The sequence below is a fragment of the Macaca fascicularis genome, chromosome 4 (assembly GCF_037993035.2).
Source record: "Macaca fascicularis isolate 582-1 chromosome 4, T2T-MFA8v1.1".
Taxonomy (NCBI): Eukaryota; Metazoa; Chordata; class Mammalia; order Primates; family Cercopithecidae; genus Macaca; species Macaca fascicularis.
The window spans coordinates 27217383-27239787 of record NC_088378.1 but is presented as its reverse complement, the minus strand read 5'-3'; the positions used below and the strand labels follow the sequence as shown (position 1 = coordinate 27239787).

Below are 22405 nucleotides of genomic sequence, written 5' to 3'. Positions count from 1 at the left end.
ACACAGACACACAACACTGCCTCACATGCTGAAGAGTTTGTGAAACCTGATGTTTGTGGGTTTTTTTTTTTTTAATTCCTACGTATTTTATTTTACTTTTTCATAGGTTTTTGGGGAACAGGTGGTATTTGGTTACATGAATAAGTTCTTCAGTTGTGATTTGTGAGATGTGGGCGCACTTATCACCTGAGCAGTATATATTGAATCCAGTTTGTAGTCTTTTATCCCTCACCCCACTCCAACCTTTTCAACTGGGTCCCCAAAATGCATTGTGTCATTCTTATGCCATTGCATCCTCATAGCTTAGCTCTCACTTATGAGTGAGAACATACAATGTTTGGCTTTCCAATCCTGAGTTACTTCATTTAGAATAATAGTCTCCAGTTCCATCCAGGTTGCCATGAATGTCATTAATTTGTTCCTTTTTATGTCTGAGTAGTATTCCACTATGCCCAGCCTATACCACAATTTCTTCATCAACTCATTGACTGATGGGCATTTGGGGTGATTCCATGGTTTTGCAATTGTGAATTGCACTGCTATAAACATTTCTGTGGAATTATCCTTTAAGTATAATGATTTCTTTTCCTCTGGACAGACACCCAGTGGTGCAATTAAAGGATCAAATGGTAGTCCTACTTTTAGTTCTTAAAATAATCTCCACACTGTTTTCCAAAGTGGTTATAAAGCTTACATTCCCACCAGCAGTGTAGAAGTGTTCCCTTTTCACTGCAGCCATGACAACATCTATTATTTTTTAATTTTTTGATTAAGGCCATTCTTGCAGGAGTAAGGGGGTATCACATTGTGGTTTTCATTTGCATTTTCCTGATCATTAGTGATGTTGAGCATGTTTTCACATTTTCGCTGGCCATTTATATATCTTCTTTTGAGAGTTATTTGTTCATGTCCTTAACCCACTTTTTGATGGGATTTATTTTTCTTGCTAATTTGTTTGGGTTCGTCATAGATTCTGGATGTTATTTCTTTGTCAGATGTACAGATTGTGAAGATTTTCTCCCACTCTGTAGGTTGTCTGCTTACTCTGCTGACTGTTCCTTTTGCTCTGCAGAATTTCTTCGGTTTAATTAAGTCCCATCAATTTATCTTAGTTTTTGTTGCATTTGCTTTTGGATTATTGGTCATGAATTTTCCTAAACCAATGTCTAGAAGAGTTTTTCTAATATTATCTTCTAGTTTCAGGTCTTAGATTTAAGTCATTGATGCATCTTGAGTTGATTTCTGTAGAAGGTAAGAAATGAGGATCCAGTTTCATTCTCCTACATGTGGTTTGCCAATTATCCCAGCCCCATTTGTTGAATAGGGTGTCCTTTCCCCACTTTATGTTTTCCTTTGCTTTGTCAAAAGCAAAACTGTAAGTATATGGCTTTAGTTTGGAGTTCTCTGTTCTTTTCCATTGGTCTTTGTGCCTATTTTTATACCAGTACAACACTGTTTTGGTGATTATGGTCTTATAATATAGCTTGAAATCATGTAATGTGATGCCTCCAGAATTTTTTTTTTTTTTTTTTTTTTGCTTAGTCTTGCTTTGGCTATGTGGCTCTGTTATGGTTCCATATGAATTTTAGGATTTTTTTCTAGTTCTGTAAAAATTAACGATGGTATTTTGATGGGAATTGAATTGAATTTGTGGATTGCTTTTGGCAGTGTCGTCATTTTCACATGTTGATTCGACCCTGGTCATTTTCACAATACTCATTCTATCCATCCATGAGGATGTGTTTCCATTCGTTTGTGTCATCTATGATTGCTTTCAGCAGTGTTTTGTAGTTTTCCTTGTAGAGGTCTTTCACTTCTTTGGTTAGGTGTATTTCTAAGTATATTAACGTTTTTGCAGCTGTTGTAAAAGAGGTTAAGTTCTTGATTTCATTCTCAGCTTGATCACTGTTGGTATATAGCAGAGCTACTGATTTGTGTACATTAATTTTGTTTCCTCAAACTTTGCTGAATTCATTTATCAGTTCTAGGGGCTTTTGGGAGAAGTCTTTAGGGTTTTCTGGGTGTACAATTTTATCATCGGCAAACAGCGACAGTTTGACTTCCTCTTTACCAATTTGAATGTCCTTTATTTCTTTATCTTGTTTGATTGATCTGGCTAGAATTTCCAGTACTATGTCGAAAAGAAGTGGTGAGAGTGGGCATCCTTGTCCTATTCCAGTTCTCAGAGGGAATGCTTTCAACATTTTCCCATTCAGTGTTGCGTTGGCTGTGGGTTTGTGGTAGATGGCTTTTGTTACATTTAGGATTGTATGCCAATTTTGCTGAGGGTTTTAATCAGAAAGTGATGCTGCTTTTTGTCAAATGCTTTTTCTGTGTCCATTCAGATGATCATGTGATTTTTGCTTTTAATTCGGTTTATTTGGTATATCATATTTATTAACTTGCATATGTTAAACCATCCCTGCATCCCTGGTATGAAACACACGTGATCATGGTGGATTATCTTTTTGATATGCTGTTGGATTTGGTTAGCTAGCATTTTAGTAAGGATTTTTTGCATCTATGTTCATCAGGAATATTGATCTGTAGTATTCTTTTTTTGTTATGTCCCTTTCTTGTTTGTATTGGGGTGATGCTGGCTTCATACAATGATTTAGGGTGGCTTTCCTCTTTATCTTGTGGAATTATGTCAACAGAATCAGTACCAATTCTCCTTTAAATGCCTGATAGAATTCTGCTGTGAATCTTTCTGGTCCTGTAATTTTTTTTTCATTGGTAATTTTTTTATTACCATTTCAATCTCGCTGCTGCTTGTTATTGATCTGTTGGAGGTTTCTAATTCTTCCTGATTTAAGCTAGGAGGGTTGCATGTTTCCAGGAATTTATTCATCTCATCTAGGTTTTCTAGCTTATGTGTTTAAAGGTGTTCATAGTAGTCTTGAATAATCTTTCATATTTTTGTGGTGTCAGTTGTAATATCTCCCATTTTGTATCTAATTGAGCTTATTTGGATCTTCTCTCTTCTTTCCTTGGTTAATCTTATTTATCTTTTCAAAGAACCATCTTTTTGTTTCATTTATCTTTTATATGTTTTTTGTTTGTTTCAATTTCGCTTAGTTCTGTTCTGATGTTGGTTATTTATTTTCTTCTGCTGGGTTTGGGTTTGGGTTTGGTTTGTTCTTGTTTCTATAGTTCCTTGAAGTGTGACCTTAGATTGTCTATTTGTGCTCTTTCAGACTTTCTGATGTAGGCATTTAAGGCTATGAGCTTTCCTCTTATCACTGCCTTCGCTGTTTCACAGAGTTTTTAATAGCTGGTTTCACTATTATCATTGAGTTCAAAGAATTTTTAAATGTCCATCTTGATTTCATTGTTGACCCAATGATCATTCAGAAGCATGTTATTTAATTTCCATGTATTCTCATGGTTTTGAAGGTTCCTTTTAGAAGTGAATTCCAATTTTATTCCACTGTGGTCTGAAAGAGTACTTGTTATCATTTCGGTTTTCTGAAATTTTTAAAGACTTGTTTTGTGGCTTATCAAAAAAGCGATTCCAGATGATTTCTAGGATCTTGTAAGTTTTAAAATGCTTTCATTTTGCATTATAAAATTTATAAGGTCCTGCTGCTCTTACATCAAATTATTATCTTGTATTAAACTTTAATGGACTTATTTAATGAGTCTTTATAAGATTATCTAAGTAAAATTTTTTCCAGTGAAGACCTGTATGTGTGTTGTATGCCCCAAATAATATTACACTTATAAATTTTACAAAAGTCAAATTTTATGATAATGACCTACATTGTCTTGACAAAATTAAAATATAATAAATCTCTGTTGAGGAACAAGACTAATTTCCTCATTTGATCTAATAATAAAGCAGTTTCTGTGATATAATTAACCAAATTATGTATTTGGAAAGTTTACTTTTTTCTACTTTTACAATGAAAATTCTAAACCACATAATATGTAGGCTTTAGGGCACTTTTGATTGGTTTTTGATATATTTCTCTTACATTGTAGAGGTAGTTATAAAGTTTAATGTAAATATAAGACAGAAAATTTATGAATGAATTAATATAGTAATTTAACAAATATCTGTTAAAATATGTTAAATCTATTTACAGACATGTGGATCAGAAAGATTATAAAATTATTTCACCGTTGATCACTGTTAAACAATCATCTTAGGAAGAAATTTGGTATAAAACAGATTATGTAAAAGCCTTTATTGACATTATTCAATAATGACTGCAAAGCTAGAATTGTTAACACGCTAAACTATATAGACCTAGGTTCATTGTAGACCTCTGACTATTGATACATATATAAATTCTGGAACTGAGCCTGTAGATGCATCACTCCCATGCTCCAGTCTCTGCCTCTGTTGTCACGCGGTGTTCTCTCTGTGTGTCTTCATATTACATTCCCTCTATGTTTGTCCGTCTCTGTATCTCTTTTCCTCTTTTGATCAGAACACTAGTCATATTGGATTAGGGCCCAGCCTAATGATCTCATCCTAGTTTAATTATAACTGCGAATACTCTATTTCCACACAAGGTCACATTCATAAGGTACTGGGCGTCTGGACTTTCACATATATTTTGGGAGACAGAAGTCAGCTTCTAACAGATAGTATAAAGAGAAAGAATAACTAGAAAGATGTTATGTGAATGCTGATGAGGCTGATATAGGACATGGCATGTGGACAACTAACTTGAAACCCAAATTTTATAATTAGACAGCTTTGTGGGAATAGGCAGTTGTCCTGTATTTATCACAACTTGGTTTTATAAATAGCAGAACTATTAAGTCAACGTTATCTTAATCTAGTTGGGCTTTAAGAGCACAACTGAACATATATATTTTCACACAATTGTACGTGTGTTTTAGGGTTTTTTGGTGTTTCCATTCATGTTTCTTAGAGGCTTGTGTCAATACACGTGTTAGATTCTCAGAAAGAAATATGACTATTTGTCCTTTCCAATACCACTGGAGAGAATCTCTGTAACCTTGATTTTATCCTTACATTTAGCCAGAACACATAGCTGTGTCCCTAAATCCCATTTATTGGGCTCAAAGTGACTTTTTTCTTATTGAACTGTGTTTTGTATAGCATCTCTGGTGCATGTTGAGAACAATAGGTGGAGTTCTATAAAAACCATTACATATTAAGGTAAAAATATTACTGAGGCTGGTATTTACATTATACAGCCTTTTGTTCTGAGAACCCAGGAAACAAATTTATCTCAGTTATCATTGCCAGTGATTACTCTGCTTCTCTTAAACAAAGTAAGTATTTATATCTTAAGAACATCATAAATTAACATTTGTGCTTTTTGTTTTCGCCTGAATATCAGAAAGATGAGAGGTAAATTTGCAACCCAAGTCAAAGAAACTATGCAGTAACTGTCACACGTATTTTGTGTTCTAATACTCTACCTTACACTGACCTGTGATCACTAACTGTCTTGGCCTTTCCAGACTCCCAACTCCATCTTATAAGTTCAGCAATTTGCCTAGGCTGAGTTTCTGGGCAACTCATTGCTGCACTAAGGCCTTGTAACTTTCTCCAAGCACTAAACAGAAGCAATCACAGGGTACATCTGATTTGTTTCCCATCACTAAATTATCACTGTTCTTTGTTGTCTGATGTTCAATATCTTTAAAATCATTGTTTTATATATTTTGTCTGTTTTCCTTAGTTTCCAGTATGAGGACTAATTAGACCTCTGTTATGTTATCTTTGCTAAAAGAAAAAGTCACTAGGATAGGTTTGAAATTAAAAGAAGGCAGTATTAATATTTATCCCATTACAGTAGAGCATACATATTATATTTACCTTTCCCAAAAGTCAAGTGAACAAGAATTTAAAAGCAAAGGGAAAGTGATCAGTATGGTCAAATGTGTTCATTAGTCTTGGAAAGTAACAGAAAATTGGTGACCAGAAAGACTAATACATAGAATGGTGGAGCTAGAAACTAGATTATAGTCAATTAATGATGAATTGGGAGTGAGAAGTAGAAAAAACAAGTAAAGATTATATACCTTAAAAAGCTGAGTTGAACAGTGATGGACAGGTACTAGATGGCATTTGCAAGAAAACAGAATCAGAGAAAATTGTTGACTATTCAAATATTTGTTGATGTAAAAAAGACAGAAAATTAAAACTGACCATGAATAGAGCAGAGGCTAACAAAATGGCCCACAGACTGGCCACTAATTTTTATAAAGTTTTATTGGAACACAGTCACTCATATTTATTTACATTATTATCTATAGCTACTTCTATATCCACACAAATAAAGAATTGTGAGAGACCATATGGCCTAAAACCTGAAAATATATACTATCTAACTGTTACAGAAAAAGTTTGTCAATCTTGCACTGAAGAATTTAGCCATAAGTTACACATTCTATAGAATTTTGACAAAAAAGGATAGGTGGAGTCTATATTGTTTGATTTTTATTTTCAAATATATAATATTATATCATATTCAATAAAGTCAATTTAATAAGAATGATATGACTCAGCCTTTAATAATTTTTAAAATTTTTTTCTAGGCAAAGAAGTCAAGCCTAAACCTCCACGTATGTTATATGCATGCTCAAAAAACAAATACATACATATGTAGACACATACATAAAACAGATCTTAAATGCATGCTGTTATTTATCTTGATTTCATGTTGAATATTTTGCTTATAGTCAAAGGCTTGTTTTGTGCAGACAATGTACTCATTCTCTTCCGTGTATTTCTGAGAAAATGCTATGCTGAAATTTTCCTTCATCCTTTATTCACTAGAAGTATCTTTCCTCACCTTGTCCTTAAAAATCTCAGCTCACATTTCCATTATTTTCTCCAAAAAAATTTTTTTTTTTTTTTTTTTTTTTTTTGAGACAGACTCTCACTCTGTTGCCCAGGCAGTGGGCAGTGGTGCGATCTCCGCTTACTGCAACCTCTGCCTCCCAGGCTCAAGTGATTCTTGTGCCTCAGCCTCCCCAGTAGCTGGGATTACAGGCACCCACCAACAAACCTGGCTGACCTCCCAAAGTACTAAAATTATAGGCATGAGTCACCATGCCTGGCCCTCGAAATTTTTCTTATTGGGATCAATAGTGAGGAATTTGTTGTTATGTACTAGTTTGCCACAATCATAAGAAAGCAGTTAATATGACATTAACTTTTCAAAGTTAATATGAGATTGAAACCAATGAATAACATAGAAAATAATTATATAAAAATAAATATACATGAATACAGGAAATAAATATCTTTCTATAATCATTTTTACTAATGTTCATCTATATTTTTAGAACTACAAGGAAAAAAAGAAGAGAAGCCAGGTATGTATATTTTATTTATAGACATATATGCTTTCTATGTTTATAATAAATAGCACAATATCTCTTTGCAAATGTCATGTCCTAGCACAAATATTATATCAAATTTTATCCTTGATCAACTTAAAAAAACTAATAAAATATATATTTCTCTATGCTACCCACTTCTAGAAAAATCTCTATTTGCGTAGGTGAAATCTCTGAGAAATTTATATGGTTCAGAAGAAGTAACTGGCTAATTGAATTGACTCCCACAAAACCAAAATTTTCTCTGATTATTGTAGGACACAGACATTCAATCAGCAAAACATCTGTTCTCATCCTTCTCTCTTTTGAGGCTTTTCAGTCAGATGCACATTTCTGAAGGCTACAGTAGGCAGTAGAAACTTTTTCAAAAGAACACTCAACTGTCTGGCTCTGAACACAGTTAAAATTTTGTTTAATGTTTCATAATTGTATTATTGTTGTAGGGCTACTGTAGTAAAATTCCACAAACAGGGTGGCTTAAAACAACAGAAATTTATTCTCTCATAGTTCTGGAGGGTAGCAGTCCAAAATAAAGGTGTCACAAGGGACCTGCTTTCCATGAAATCTGTAGAGAAGAATTCTTCCTTGCATCTTCTGGTGTTTTCCAGCAATCCTTAATGTTCCTTGGCTTGTAGAAGCATCACTTTTAATCTCTGCCTCCATCATCACTTGGAAACCTTCTCCCTTTGTGTCTCTATCTCTGCAAACCCTTCTCCTCTAATAAGTACACCAGCCATATTGGATTAAGTATCCACCCTACTGCCCTATGACAACATCTTAACTAATTACATCTGCAATAACCCTATTTACAAACGAGGTCATATTTTAAGGTACTGGAGGTTAGGATGTAAGCATACCTTTTGGAAAGACGCAATTAAATCCCTAACAGTCCATTCTCTGGCTGGCCCAAAATTTATGTCCTCCACAGGTGCAAAATACGTTCACACCATCCCAACATTTCTAAAAGTCGTAACCATTCTAGCATGGTTCTAAGTCCAAAATTTTTTCTAAATATCAATCAAGAGTTCCAAATCTCATTATCTAAAACATCTAAATCAGTATATATGAAACTTGGAGTATGATTCTTCTTTCAGCAAAATTCCTCTTCTCTATAAACCTGTGAAAACATGAAACAAATTATTTATTCCCAAAATAAAATGATGAGACAGGTATAGGATGGACATTCCTATTTTAAAGGGAAGAAATTACAATAAAATAAAAAGAGGTCCTGAGTCCTAGAGCAAATCCAAAACCTAGCATATTTCAAAGCCTGAGAATATTCTCTCTGCCTCAGTGCTCTGTACTCTGAGCCTGGTGGAACAGTGGCCCTGCCCTCTTAGCTCAGCAAGCCGAGAGCCCTGCCTTGTCTGCCACAGGAGGTCCCATCAATCCAGGCGTTTGAATTCATGGCTCTTCTCTTAGAGTCATTATCCCTTCATTTTATCATGCCTCTTTCCCTTTTGTCCAGGCTGGCATTGTTTTTGCTTCTTTAAAATTCTCGAAAACCTGACTAGTATCACAATTAATTCATGGGGCATCTAAACTATTAGATAAGAGGGTCCTCCACAGATCTTTCCTGGATAACCACATCTCTATTTCTGTCTTCTGCCAAAGTGGCTCCATGAGTCATACATCTAATCTCTTTAGCAAAAGTTTGTCCAGCCATCTTTGGCCCTATCTCCATGGCACACTGTCTAGATACGCTGAGAATTTTTCAAATCAGTAAGTGCCAGTTCTTACTTGATTAACACTTTCTTCTTCAATTTATGTGTATCTTTCTTTTCACATTTTATTATAAACAACAAGGAGAAATGAGTCTGCACCTTCCATACTTTGCTTGAAAATGTTCTTAGCTAAATTTTTAAGTATTCACTTACGATCTCCACCTTCCACCTAACAGAAGAACACAATTTATCCAAGTTTTCTGCTACTTTATAACAAATATTACCTTTCCTTCAGTGGCCAATAATATATTCCTCATTTTCTTGAGACCTCATCTTTAAAATTCATTTATCTAGCGACATTCTACTTCTACTTATAATAATATACATCTATATGATTTGAATGTGTTTTCTCAAAATTTAAGTGTTATCTGTGTAATAAATAGAATAAATAGTATTGAGAGCTGGAGCCTTGAAGAGGTGATTAGGCCATGAGAGCTCCTCCTTTGTAAATGGGAACAAGGCCCCTGTAAAAGAGGTTTCATGCGGTGTTCAACTAGCCTGCTGTCTTCCCCTTTTGCCTTTGCCCTGTAAGGATACAGCATTCCTTCTCTCTGGAGGACACAGTAGCAAGGCACCATCTTCGAACCAGAGACCAAACCTGCTAATACCTTAATCCCAAACTTCACAGTCTCTAGAAGTATAAGAAATATATTTCTGTTCCATGTAAATTACCCAGTCTGTGATGTTCTATTATAGCAGCACAAAATGGACTAAGTCAGAAATGCATCATTTAAAATGACAAGAGCTTTTTCTATGGCTGTCTTGAATTCTTTCTGAGCCCTCATCAGAATAACCTTTAATGTCAATATTTCTGCCAATAGTCTCTTAAAAACAACCTGGGCTTTCTATATTAAGTGTCTCAAAATTCTTCGAGCCTCTACCCATTACCTAATTTCAAAACCACTTTTACATGTGTAGGTATTTGTTTCAGCAGCACCTATGTTCCTAAGCCAAACTTGACTAGTTTCCTCAGATGGCTACAATAAAATATCACAAATTGTGTTGCTTAAAACTATAGAAATTTTTCTCTTTTACAATTTTGGAGGTTAGAAGTCAAAAATCAAGGTGTTGACAAAGCAACACTTCCTTTTAAACCGTAGAGGAGAATATTTCTTTGCTTCTCCTAGCTTCTGGTGTTTTCTAGCAATCCTCGGTGTTTCTTGGTGTGAAGATATATGACTTCAATCTCTGCCTCTATTATCGCATGGTCATCTTCTCTCTTTGTGTCTCTCTCTTTGTGTCTCTTCTCCTCTTCTTATAAGGACAATAGTCATATTGGATTAAGAACCTACCCTTCTCTAGCATGATCTCATCTTATCTTAACTAATTACGTAGGTAGCAACTCTATCCAAATAAGGTTACATGCTGAGGTACTGGGGGTCAGGACTCAACAGATTGTTTGGGAGAACACATTTGAGCCATAACACTATATGTCTAAATTGCTAAATCACCTAAGTACCCAATTAGAGCTATTTCAAAGAGTCTCTTCCAACTCTTGTTGTTAAAATAATTTGTCTTATGTTGACTTTGGAACCATTTCCTGCAACAATCATCTTAGAAAAAAGTAGAAAATTTAGATTTAAAAGAATTAGCTATACCAACAACTTGACAGACAAGTGCAAAGCATGCTTCTCTTTTGTGTTTAATAGTCCATCATTGACAAACCAGCGTAAAACTGGAATAAATTTTCGTTAATATATATATATATTTTTTTTTTTTTTTTTGAGATGGAGTCTCACTCTGTCACCTAAACTGGAGTGCAGTGGCATGATCTCAGCTCACTGAAACCTCTGCCTCCTGGGTTCAAGCAATTCTCCTGCCTATTATGATAACCAAAAAAGTTATTTCTAAAAATTAATTTGTATTCTAGTTTATGTTTTCAGGTTTTAAATTTTCTGCCTTTTCTCTCCCTCAGAGCCCCAAATTAAAAAAGAAGCAAAACCAGGTAACACGAGCTTTATTTTATGTAGATTCAGAGTTGACATTACCTTTATTTTATTAAGTACTAAAAGAGGCTTACATCTCACTAGGGAGACATGCACAGAGTCTCCAAGTTCCTCATTATTTTGTCCACTCCATTGCTCAACATGATTTTATAGTACTGGATTAGGTGAGAATGGAAATATTCCCTAGACAAAAGCATCTAGAAAATGGCCTTAAATAAATCTCAACCGAGACTCCAGGTTTCTTTAGACATTTCTAAGGTTTTTATGAAATTAATAATAATCATGTTTAACTTATGGCTTTATTCCCATAATTCTGGTGGCTTTGTTTTCATAATTCTGAATTATTTCCAGTAATATACCAGAATCATAAAATCACAAAGTTATAGACTATTGTGGTTTGAAGGGAACGAGAGCAAGAATTTATTAAGCATCTATTGTGAGCTAAGGACTAGCATAGGATTTTTACTTTCATCATATCATTATGAGAAACAGACAGCATGGCAATTATTATCTATACTCAATATCTGAAGAAGCAGTTCAATAGATCAAGTTCAGAAAATAAGTTATTATTCCAGAATTTTCAAGTTAATCAATTTTGAAACTAGGGGTGTGCCCCACTTCTGATTTGCACCAAACCCTGGGTGCTCCCTTTAAGAGATTGTCCCTAAAATGTTATCATTTTATTAGAAGGTTGATCTTAAAAAAAGGGTGACCTTTCCAAGTCTGTATTGTTATTTAGCGTTTAAGTCGTACCTCTGGTACCAACTAGCTATTGACCTGAGGCAAGTTCAAAAAAACCCTCAGGCTCTATAGTAGCTATTTCTTCATTATAAAAGGTTACTTAGCAAGATTCTTCAATATCAACAAATCAAGAATCAAAATCTAGATATATATTCAATAGTACCTCAGCCCCTGAATTCTCACCAGAACTTACCTGGCAGCTGATTATAAGCTTGGATATAGTTGCTCTTGTGATATATTTATAATATATCAAGGCTCATAGCAACCTTGTTACATTACAAATATTATTATGATTTATTATATTTTATTATTTTCCTGATTATATTTATTTGCTGTAGGTGGGTATGTTTTACCAGATAAAAGCATTTTGTATGTTTGCCAGTTTTACTTTAACCAGAAACCCAATGCTATTTAAAACTAGTTATGCCTAGTTCTATTTACAATAACCAATTATATTTGTTGTTGTTAAATACTCCATTTTGCAGGTAATTTAATCTAATATGTTATTTATTTATTCTTTTTAGCTGTATCTGAAAAAGTTCAAATACACAGTATGTATATTAATTTTATCTTTTATGCTTATATAGAGTTTTTTACAAAAAATTTTGAAATGTTTTCAAAATCATGTATTTTTAATCTGTACTTTTATATTTGTGCTTTATTACAGCCTATGCCTTGAAAACTATAGTTTCAAAAATTTTGTAAATAAGAATTCTTGGCATATTGTTTTCATGAAGTAAAACCTTCAAGTTTTACATAGAAACAAGGATGATATGAAGGTTTCAGAATATTTTTCTCTGTGGGCACATTTGCTAACATCTGCTAGTTATTTTCCCAGCTTCCAAATACCTAAAAAGATTTTCTTTTTATTATTTTCAGAACAAGACATAGTGAAACCAGAAAAGACTGTTTCTCATGGTAAACCAGGTATTTTGCAGGTGGTATTTGTAGTCTCAAATTATCTCTCAATGGTTTAATTTTAGCAGAAGTAAGAGTTTAGAGGCAAGTTTAAAGTTATTTGGGACAATTCATGTCTTAAGTCATCAGCTTCTAGACCATCTCCAATTTTAGTCATCTTCAGAATTTTTTTTTTTTTTTTTTTGTACGAAGAACTTAACCAGTGAGATGTAACTGGACCACTACTCTTCCCTTCCCACCAGAGAGTTAGCTTTGTACAAAAACCATAGTCACCCAGCACTTAGATGAATGGGCTCTATACTTGCTGTTTTATTCTGATTTGGGCACGGCATTCTGACCAAACTTGTAATTCAGATTGGCTTATTCAAATACGATCATTTTAGACTCTCCAAGTCCCAAAAATGCTGAAGAAATCAACATTTCTCCCTGCTTCTTCTCCTGACTCTTTCTTTTCTTCACCCTTCCTTCCCTTTCTTCTTTTCTTTTTATTCCTGGTCTTGCATTTTGTAGAAAGTAGAAGTAAGCTAATTTGTTCTGCTTGTAAAAAAAAGATACATAATTTATCAAAACAAGGTTATGAATTAATTTTTATTTAAGAATAGAAACAAGTTTTTATTTCAGCTAATTAAATATGAATTTAATTTTGAGGCCACCCAAGCCCCAATTATTCTGTAGAATATTATTTTTCATTCCAGGCTGAATTATGTACCCAATGTTGTGAATATAGTTAGGCCAGAATCTTTGAAAAGTGAAAAACATACTTTCTCTAAGCAAATCTTAGGAAATCCTTTGCTTACTTTTATAAATTGTACTTTAAAAAATCTGTACACAATGGGTTTTAGTCTGTTTGATTTGTTTTCCATATGCTATGAAAAAAACTATTAGACATCAATGACAGAATATATAGGAATAAAGAAAGCAGGGCTGGAGTGTGGAGAGGTGAGAAGAGCTGTCTGTATTGACAAAAGCAGAACGTTAGAAACAACTTTTAGAAGCTTATCATTAAATGAAACACTGTTATTTTCTTATGTCCCAAATATTAGTCAATTTGAGGTGAAATAAAGAGAAGTGACAGACTTTAGTCTCTGAGCATACATCAAATGCATTGTCTCGTAGGAACGACTCTTTTACTTCAGTTACACCATCATGGTCTTTAAATTCTGTTATCCAGTGAAAATTTCTTCTTAGGATATTTGATCAGTCAATTCATACCCAGTGCGAAATCCTTGAGAAGTTTAATTTCATGTAGTATCAGGGCAATAATTTCTTCACTTTGACGCAAACATCTTTGACTATGAAAAATCACTGAGAACAGAGGACATCCAGCAAATGTATCAACTTTGTTCTTCCCCAGCTTCACACTGTAAGAAATTTGGGTTCTCCACCTATTCCTGGGTTCCCAGGGAAGTATAGGCACAAGAAGATCAAAAATTGCTTCTTCCTATTCTAATTTAATAATAGAAAGGGAACATGTATTTTATAAAGCAGTACCTATGGGCAGATAAACACACTGAAATACAGTGAAGGCGAAAAATAGGGTTCATATTGGCACGTTAGGGAACAATTTAAGTTAGGAAAACTTCTATAGCAAGATAGCTGCAAAGGACATTTCAGCTGGACAGATTTTCTTTGTGCTTTCATCCAATTTGAATAGAAGATATTATTTGCTTGTTTTATTGAGGCAACAAGTTTTCCTTGGCATTGGTACTATTTCAAAAAGAATACAAAAATCATGGTTGAAATATGTCACTGATGTATTCAAATTCCCTACTTGTGTTAATGTTTTTTCCTATCACAGAAGAAAAACTTCTCAAGCAGGTAAAAGCTGTCACAATAGAAAAAACAGGTAAATAAGGTATTTTATATCTTTTTTTACGTCTTATTATATGCTATGTGGTGCACGCATATGTGTGCATGCAGACACACACACACACACCCCTTCAATGAAGTGTGCAGGCTTTTAGTACCATAATTGCTAACATTCTGAATTCTTGTGAATGACTAAAAATGTGTTCAATATAATTTTTATTAAAAAATAATAACTAGAGTAGCATAACTTTAAGTGTGATTGACCTAAGCTTATGTGTAATTCATGGGAAAATCTATATAATGCATTGATTATCATATATACTTAGATGTTTAATCTTATTTTTAAACCACATTTCCTCAAATCTTAACAGAAGTCTGGAACTTTCTGCTATTTATAAATTAGCTGGAATAATTTACTTTCATGAAAGCTCCATAGAGAGGGATATGGTTATATAACTTTAAAGTCTGCCTTAAAGAATGATCAACAGAACATAAAATGTTAAACTGAAAACACTCCGTGTCTCATTAGTTCGTATGAAAAAGAAAAGATACATACTCTTGCATTTCAGAAGTTTTTCCTGTAAGGAAAAAGAAAACCTATGAGACTTGAAATCAATTCACATTTGAGTGACTAAACTTCCTCTATTTGATTCCAAGACAGAAATCCTACCCACCTCAGCCATGAAGAGAACCTCATCTCTTACTAATAATCATTCCAAAAGAAAAACTCTGTGAAACATTTTTTTTCTCCTGAGATAATCACATAATAAGGATTTAAATAGTTTCTTGGAGGAAAAAAATATAATAGAATTCAGGAGAGATCTAATTATTTGTAGAAATTATAGACTAGTTTATCAGCAGAAAGAAAGAATCTCATGAGGCCGTTTTCACATTACTTTATATGACCATTGTACTTTATTCCAGCCACTGCCTAAGTTTAGAATTTTAGTAAATGTTCCCTTAATTTGTACCCTGAGGTATTAATATGACCACCTGAGTATCTTATTCAGTTGTATGGATGTTTGGGAATTATGAAGAAGCTAGCTCAATGTATTTGTGACTCAAATATATAGATTGTTTTAAATTTTATGTGTATACCATGTGTCTTACTAGTTTTTTGCAGTTGAATTAATGTATTTGCTGACAGTAAAATATTAGTGGTCAAAGAAAACAGGTTAAGCTTAAGCTAAGAAGGGGACCTAAAGCTAAGAATAAGTAAATACAAACACTAAAGTTAGTTTTTCCATGGTTTGTACTCATCAATATGCCATGTGCTTCCCTCCATTCTCCACAGCCAAGCCCAAGCCAGCAAGTAAGAGATGAATAGAATAACACCTGAGAAATATTGCTTGACCATTTCAGCTTTAGCAATTTGCTTAGTTTTTTTTTTAAAGAAAAATGTTATTTTCAGTGTTGCCTGTGGCTAAATAACTATTAATGATAAATTAATGTGATTGCTATGTAATTGTTATTCGTGATGAATTAATGTTATTGCTATGGCATTGATTTAACATTCTTGTGTTTCACTACTAATTAATGACTATAACTATATAAAAGAAAAAGTGTGTCACTATTGTTTATTAAAAGAGGGAATCCATATGGGCTATGAAATACCACTCACAGTAAGTTAAGGTAGGTGAGAAATCTTTTAATCACACGTTAATGAATAACAAAAGAAAATGAAATGTTATACAGTTGTCAGTGTTGTGAACTATATACTGTTTTTAATTTGTTTGCTTTAAGCTACATTAATTAAACTGTAGGTAAACTTTGGCATTTAGAAATCCATTTAATTTATAAACATTTTGCCATTTGTCCATTATAATTATGGACATGTGGACTTTGAAGATCCTTCGTTTCACTGTACAAGTGTGACACAGAGAGTATAGTGATGGAGAGTTTAAAGATGACTTTTGGACTCAGAAAGACATAAATATTTACCCACTGTGGTAGTAAATATATTCAATATTGTGTCAAAATTGTGATGTTAATCGTTAAATGGTGTACATTTGTGGAACATAAGCTTAGACAAATGCATGAATGGCTTTTGATCAAATATATTCTGGCTCTTGCATGCAAAATACCTTCACAAGGCCCAAAGGTAAATGTGTGACACAGCTTAGGAATACATAAACATGGTTTAGGATATATAGCACAAATGCATGGCTGTAATCAGAATATATTCACATCCTAGAACCTGTGAATTGTATTTTGAATATATATTTTATATTATTATTGTTCCCTTGATTTATTTTTAATGTTGTTATAACAGTTTAATACCTTGAATTTTGGCTTCTGCATTTTCTTTTATTTTGAATGCTTATTTACTATGACATTTATGCAAATTCAGTTCATGGAAGTTTATTCTTGAATGGTGTCAGTTCCTAATTTACAAATATCTGTTTAATCTGATGACACCTGGGGTCCCACATCTTCCCACCTACTTCACTATTGGTGCATGATTTGGGGGAAAAATAGTAATTTTAGAGAAACTCCAAATTCAGGAGTGAGGGAAAGAAAGGACAAGTAAACATCAAGAACAGCTCAGAAGAACTGATCCTAGAGGTCATTAGAGGTAATACTTGGTCTGTCCGGAGTCCTACTCAATTGACAGATATTCTCAATCGCATTCAAGATATTCCACCTGTATGGTTGACTTTAAATTCTACTTTTGATGAAAGAGAATGATCTCTTTAAAATTTTCAATTCAAATATTTTTCAGAGAACTAAGAGGGATGTCTATTATTCATACATTTTTATTTCATTTTGTCGTATCCTAGAATAGTTGAGATTCAGCTATGAGAGTTTTAAGAAAACCTGGAAAGGGAGGGTGGTACAGGTCAATAAAAATACAAAATGTGTTACTCTCTGGAATGCAACGGATATAGTTTAAATTTTCAATAAGAAACTACTGTTCAGCAGTGCATTGCTTCTTACTGGCAAGAAGGTAGCTAGGATTCAGAGAGGAAAAAAGAGGAATTGGTAAAATGCCAAAGACAAATACCATCCACTAAAAATGTCCCCAAAGAATGACTCAACTTTCAGCAAATGAAACAGTATTCTTATCTCCTCTTTGCCATATTCTATCCTCTTATTCAACACAGCCCCCAAAGAGATAAAACCCTAATACTGTCTTTCAGCCAAATGTAGAAAAATGTCTTTTCCTGGGTGTCCAGAGAATGAACCTAACCTAACCCTGTTTATAATGTGTTTTTATGGCAATATGCTTTCTTTGTTTCAAATTACATGAAAACGACTTTGGGGCATGCCTCTTGGGTAAACTGCGGATCACTTGCAAATGTGTAAATAAGAAATATTTGCTGAAGAATCCACAGATTGCCAGTGAAATTTGATTTCTTTCTCTAGAAAAAGCTGAACATCAAGAAAGAGAACCTCCGTCTATAAAAACAGGTGTTTTACCATTTTTGGTTTATATTCTGTCTTAGGTTCACTGTTTTTATTATATTCAAAAATTAAAGTAATGCATACAAGTGATTTTCACTGTGTTTCCTGGTAATGTGTGGTCCTGTGGTTTTGTAGTATAATCTAGTTTATCTGACCTAAGGGCAATATTGCTGTCAATCAAACATGGATTGCCAAATATGCAATTATGATAAGTAAAATTAACAAATTAGATTTGCTTTCATGATTCACAAGGTCCTTCGAAAATATTCAATATTTCACTGTTGTCAATATTAATATAATTTATCATACTAATGAAGTTGATTAACTGCTGATAATTTTAAAATATCCTATCAAATTACATAGGTTAAATTTCACAAATTGTGAATTTCAGCTTGATATATCCTCTTAAAAGAGAAGTTACCCTATTCTAAAAGTTAGCTTAATTCTTTTAAAATGTCATTCAGTTTTTATAATATGTAACACTTCATATGGTTCAAACACTGAGGCACATAGGAAGTTAACTGCAAAAATCTCTCTCTCTTTTTTAAAATTCTACCAGTTCTCATTTCAAAAATATCTGATAATTTCCATAGGTAATCACTGTTATTTCCTAATGTATCCTTCTAGCATTATCTATCTACCTGTACAAATATATATATATATATGCCTCTTTTGTTTTTCTTACACAAATATTGACATGTTATAAATTATCCTGTCACTAGTTTTTTCTATTTCAGAATATATCTTGAAGCTTTTTTTATATCAGCACATAAAATATTTTATAAAAACACTATTTTATTGTGTATTTGTACATAGTTTACTTAATTAGACTCTAACTGACATATGTTAAAGTTGTTTTAAAGATCTCCCTTAATTTAATTAACAATATGTCTAGTTTTTTTATTTTTATGGGAAAAATTCTTTAAAGTAGAATTGTTTTTTTAGTAATAGGGTATATTAAATGTAATTTGTATAGATATTCCTAATTGCTTTCTACAAAAATGTATCAATTTGTATTCCCTCCATTAACAGTTAACATACTAGTTATTTGACTTAATTTTAGATGATTCAAAACTGCAATCATAGCTAAATCTTTTCTACTTTTTATGAAGAAATAGAACTTTAGATATAAGATGACACAGTTAATGCTTTTAGTTAATATATTTTAGGCCAGGCGCGGTGGCTCAAGCCTGTAATCCCAGCACTTTGGGAGGCCGAGACGGGCGGATCACGAGGTCAGGAGATCAAGACCATCCTGGCTAACACGGTGAAACCCCGTCTCTACTAAAAAATACAAAAAACTAGCCGGGCGAGGTGGCGGGCGCCTGTAGTCCCAGCTACTCGGGAGGCTGAGGCAGGAGAATGGCGTGAACCCGGGAGGCGGAGCTTGCAGTGAGCCGAGATGGTGCCACTGAACTCCAGCCTGGGCGACAGAGCGAGACTCCGTCTCAAAAAAAAATAAAAAATAAAAAATAAATAAATAAATATATATATACACACACACACATATATATATATATATATATATATTTTAGAACACGTGTTATATTGGAAAAAAATAGAATGTCTTTATGATTTTTTTTACCTACCACCGATTCATTCTTGAGATTTTATAAAAGAGCCTTATTGTTCAACATACTGGATTGGGAGAGTTGGTATAAATTAACATTAATAATTAATATTGTGAGTATAAATTAATATTAATATGTATTCTAAAAGGACTGTGGTAGAATATATATTTTATGTCATTTCAGAAACAGTAAGAAGTTGAGATTTTTGTGAGCATTCATTAATATTGTATCAAATCAAATATGAGATTTACAGGAATAAAAAAAGAGACCAAGAAAGATTCCACACTTTCAGGCTTTACTGTTCTGTGGGAAACTCATTGGGAGAATGATTTAAAAATTACTAAAAATGCATTCCCTACTGTTCATTGTTGTTATATTTAGACTTATTTTTACTGTAAAAAGCAAAAATAGGAAATATAAAGGGCTGATATATCGCCCATAGATAGAAAATTATCACTGATTTTCTTTTGTTATTTTTTCCTTTTTAGACAAACCAAAACCAACTCCAAGTAAGTGTACCATTTTAGAATTTTAAGAATGTCCTATTTCATTGTCTTAATTTCACAATTTCTTTGAGTTATGTATGAAGTTTAAAATGTATGGTGTGTTTGTTAATGTAATAGCTATTATACTATTATCATATAAGTGAGTCTGGTTGACAAAGGATATTGTGTGTACAGGCATACCTTGGAGGCAAAAAGCACAACCAAAGGAAAATGGGGAGAGCAAGAAGCCATAGACCAATAAGCACATGAAGAGATGTTTAGTTACTCAAAAAATGCAATTCAAGGAAAATTAGATGTCATTGTACTGGCATAACTCAGGGATATTGCAGGTTTCATTCAGACCACCACAATAAATCACACAATTTTTAGTTTTCTCAGTGCACAGAAAAGTTATGTTTACACTATAGTCTATTAAGTGTGCAAGAGGATTATGACTAAAAAATGTACATAGCTTAATTTAAAAGTATTTTGCTGCTTATAATGTTAGTGATCATCTGAACCTTCAGCAAGTTGTAATACTTTTAGTGGTGAAAGGTATTGTCTCGATGTTGATGGGTGCTGACTGATGAAGGTGGTGGCTTCTGAAGGTTAGGGTAGTTGTGGTAATTTCTGAAAATAAGACAACAATAAAGTTTGGCACATTGACTCTTTCACAAAAGATTTCTCTGTAGTTCGTATGGGTATTTGACAGTATTTTACTCACAGTAGAACTTCTTTCAAAATTGGAGTCAATTGTCTCAACTTGGCTTCTGCTTTATCAGCTAAGTTTACGGAATATTCTAAATCTTTTGTTGTGATTTTGACGATGTTCACAACATCTTCACCAGGAGTAGTTTCCATCCCAAGTATCAACTTTCTTTTCTCATCCATGAGAAATAACTCCTCATCTGTTCAAGTTTGATCATGAAATTGAAGCAATTCAGTCACCACTTGTAATTCTTTTGTTGCTTCCACCACATCTGCAGTTACTTCTTCTACTGAATCCTTGAACCTCTCAAAGTCATTCATAAGAGTTGGAATCAATTTCTTTCAAACTGCTATTGGTACTGACATTTGGACTCCCTCTCATGAGTCAAAAATGTTCTTAATGGCATCTAGAGAGGTGATTCCTTTCCAGAAGACTTTCAATTTACTTTGCACAGATTCATTAGATGACTCACTATATATGACACCTACAGCCATATGAAATGTATTTATTAAGTAATAAGACTTGAATGTCAAAATTACTCCTTGGTCCCATGGGCTACAGAACGGATGTTGTGTTCACAGGCATGAAAACAATATTAATCTCCTTGTACAGCTCCATTAGAGCTCTTGATTGACCAGGTGAATTGTCAATGAGCCATAATATTTGAAAGGAATCTTTTTTCTTAGCATTAGGTCTCAACAATGGGCTTAAAACTGTCCATAAATCATTCTGTAAACAGATGTGCTGTCATCTAGATTTTGTTATTCCCGTGATAGACCATAGGCAGAGTAGATTTAGCATAATTCTTAAAGGACCTAGAATTTTCAGAATGGTCAATAAGCATTGGCTTCAACTTCAAGTCACCAGCTTCATTAACCTCCAACAAGAGAGTCAGTCTGTCTTTTGAAGATTTGAAGTCAGATACTGACTTTTCTCTCTAGCTGTGAAAATTCTAGGTGACATTTTCTTTCAATAAAAGGCTATTTGTTAAGTTGTTTTTGTTCTTTTAAAGAGAGGGTCTCACTCTGTCACCAGGTTGGAGTACAGTGGGGGATCATAGCTCACTACAGCCTCAAATTCCTGGGCTCAAGTGATCTTCCCTAGAAGGCTATTTTGTCTACCTTGAAAGCTTATTATTTATTGTAGCCACCTTGGTCAATTATCTTAGCTAGATCTGGATAACTTTCTGCAGCTTCTAAATCAGCATTTGCTGTTTCACCTTGCACTTTTACGTTATGCAGGTGGCTTCATTCCTTAAATTTCATGAACCAACCTCTGCTAGCTTCCAACTTACCTTCTGCAGCTTCCTCACATCTCTCAGCCTTCATAGAATTGAAGAGAGTTAGGGCCTTGCTATAGATTAGGTTTTGGCTTAAGGGAAGGTTGTAGCTGCTTTGATCTTCTATTCAGCCCACTAAAACTTTCTTTGTCTCAGCAATAAGGCTGTTTCCCTTTATTAGCATTTATGTCTTCACTGGAGTAACATTTAATTTCCTTCAGGAACATTTTCTTTGCATTCACAACTTGGCTAACTCTTTGGTACGTGAGGCCTCACTTTTAGCCTATCCCAGCTTTCAACATGCCTTTCTCACTAAACTTAATCATTTCTAGTTTTTGGTTTAAAGTGAGTGATGTGCAAGTCTTTCTTTCTTGTCAATACTTAAGAGGCCATTTTAGGTGCCTAACTGGTCTAATTTCAAAGCTATTGACTCTCAGGAAACAGAGAGGACTAAAGGAAAGTGAGAGGGACTGGTGAATGGCAGTC

At 33.7% G+C, this 22405-nt stretch overlaps 1 protein-coding gene across 50 annotated transcripts in view; it reads left to right on the top strand.

Annotated features, from left to right (window-relative positions):
* TRDN (triadin) overlaps positions 1 to 22405 on the top strand; it is a 410256-nt gene that overhangs the window by 340460 nt on the left and 47391 nt on the right. For 38 of the 50 annotated variants that reach the window (XR_012433400.1, XR_012433399.1, XR_012433398.1 and 35 more), the window contains 9 exons: positions 6526 to 6552; positions 7279 to 7308; positions 10972 to 11001; positions 12268 to 12294; positions 12623 to 12670; positions 14460 to 14507; positions 15765 to 15782; positions 17837 to 17881; positions 19935 to 19955. Coding sequence is in view for 45 of the 50 variants with exons in the window: in XM_074036974.1 (XP_073893075.1) it covers positions 6526 to 6552; positions 7279 to 7308; positions 10972 to 11001; positions 12268 to 12294; positions 12623 to 12670; positions 14460 to 14507; positions 15765 to 15782; positions 17837 to 17881; positions 19935 to 19955 (294 nt within the window). In the remaining 5 variants the exon portion in view is untranslated. The remainder of the gene's footprint in view (positions 1 to 6525; positions 6553 to 7278; positions 7309 to 10971; positions 11002 to 12267; positions 12295 to 12622; positions 12671 to 14459; positions 14508 to 15764; positions 15783 to 17836; positions 17882 to 19934; positions 19956 to 22405) is intronic. The other 12 variants (XM_074036970.1, XM_074036968.1, XM_074036972.1 and 9 more) reach the window with 8 other exon arrangements.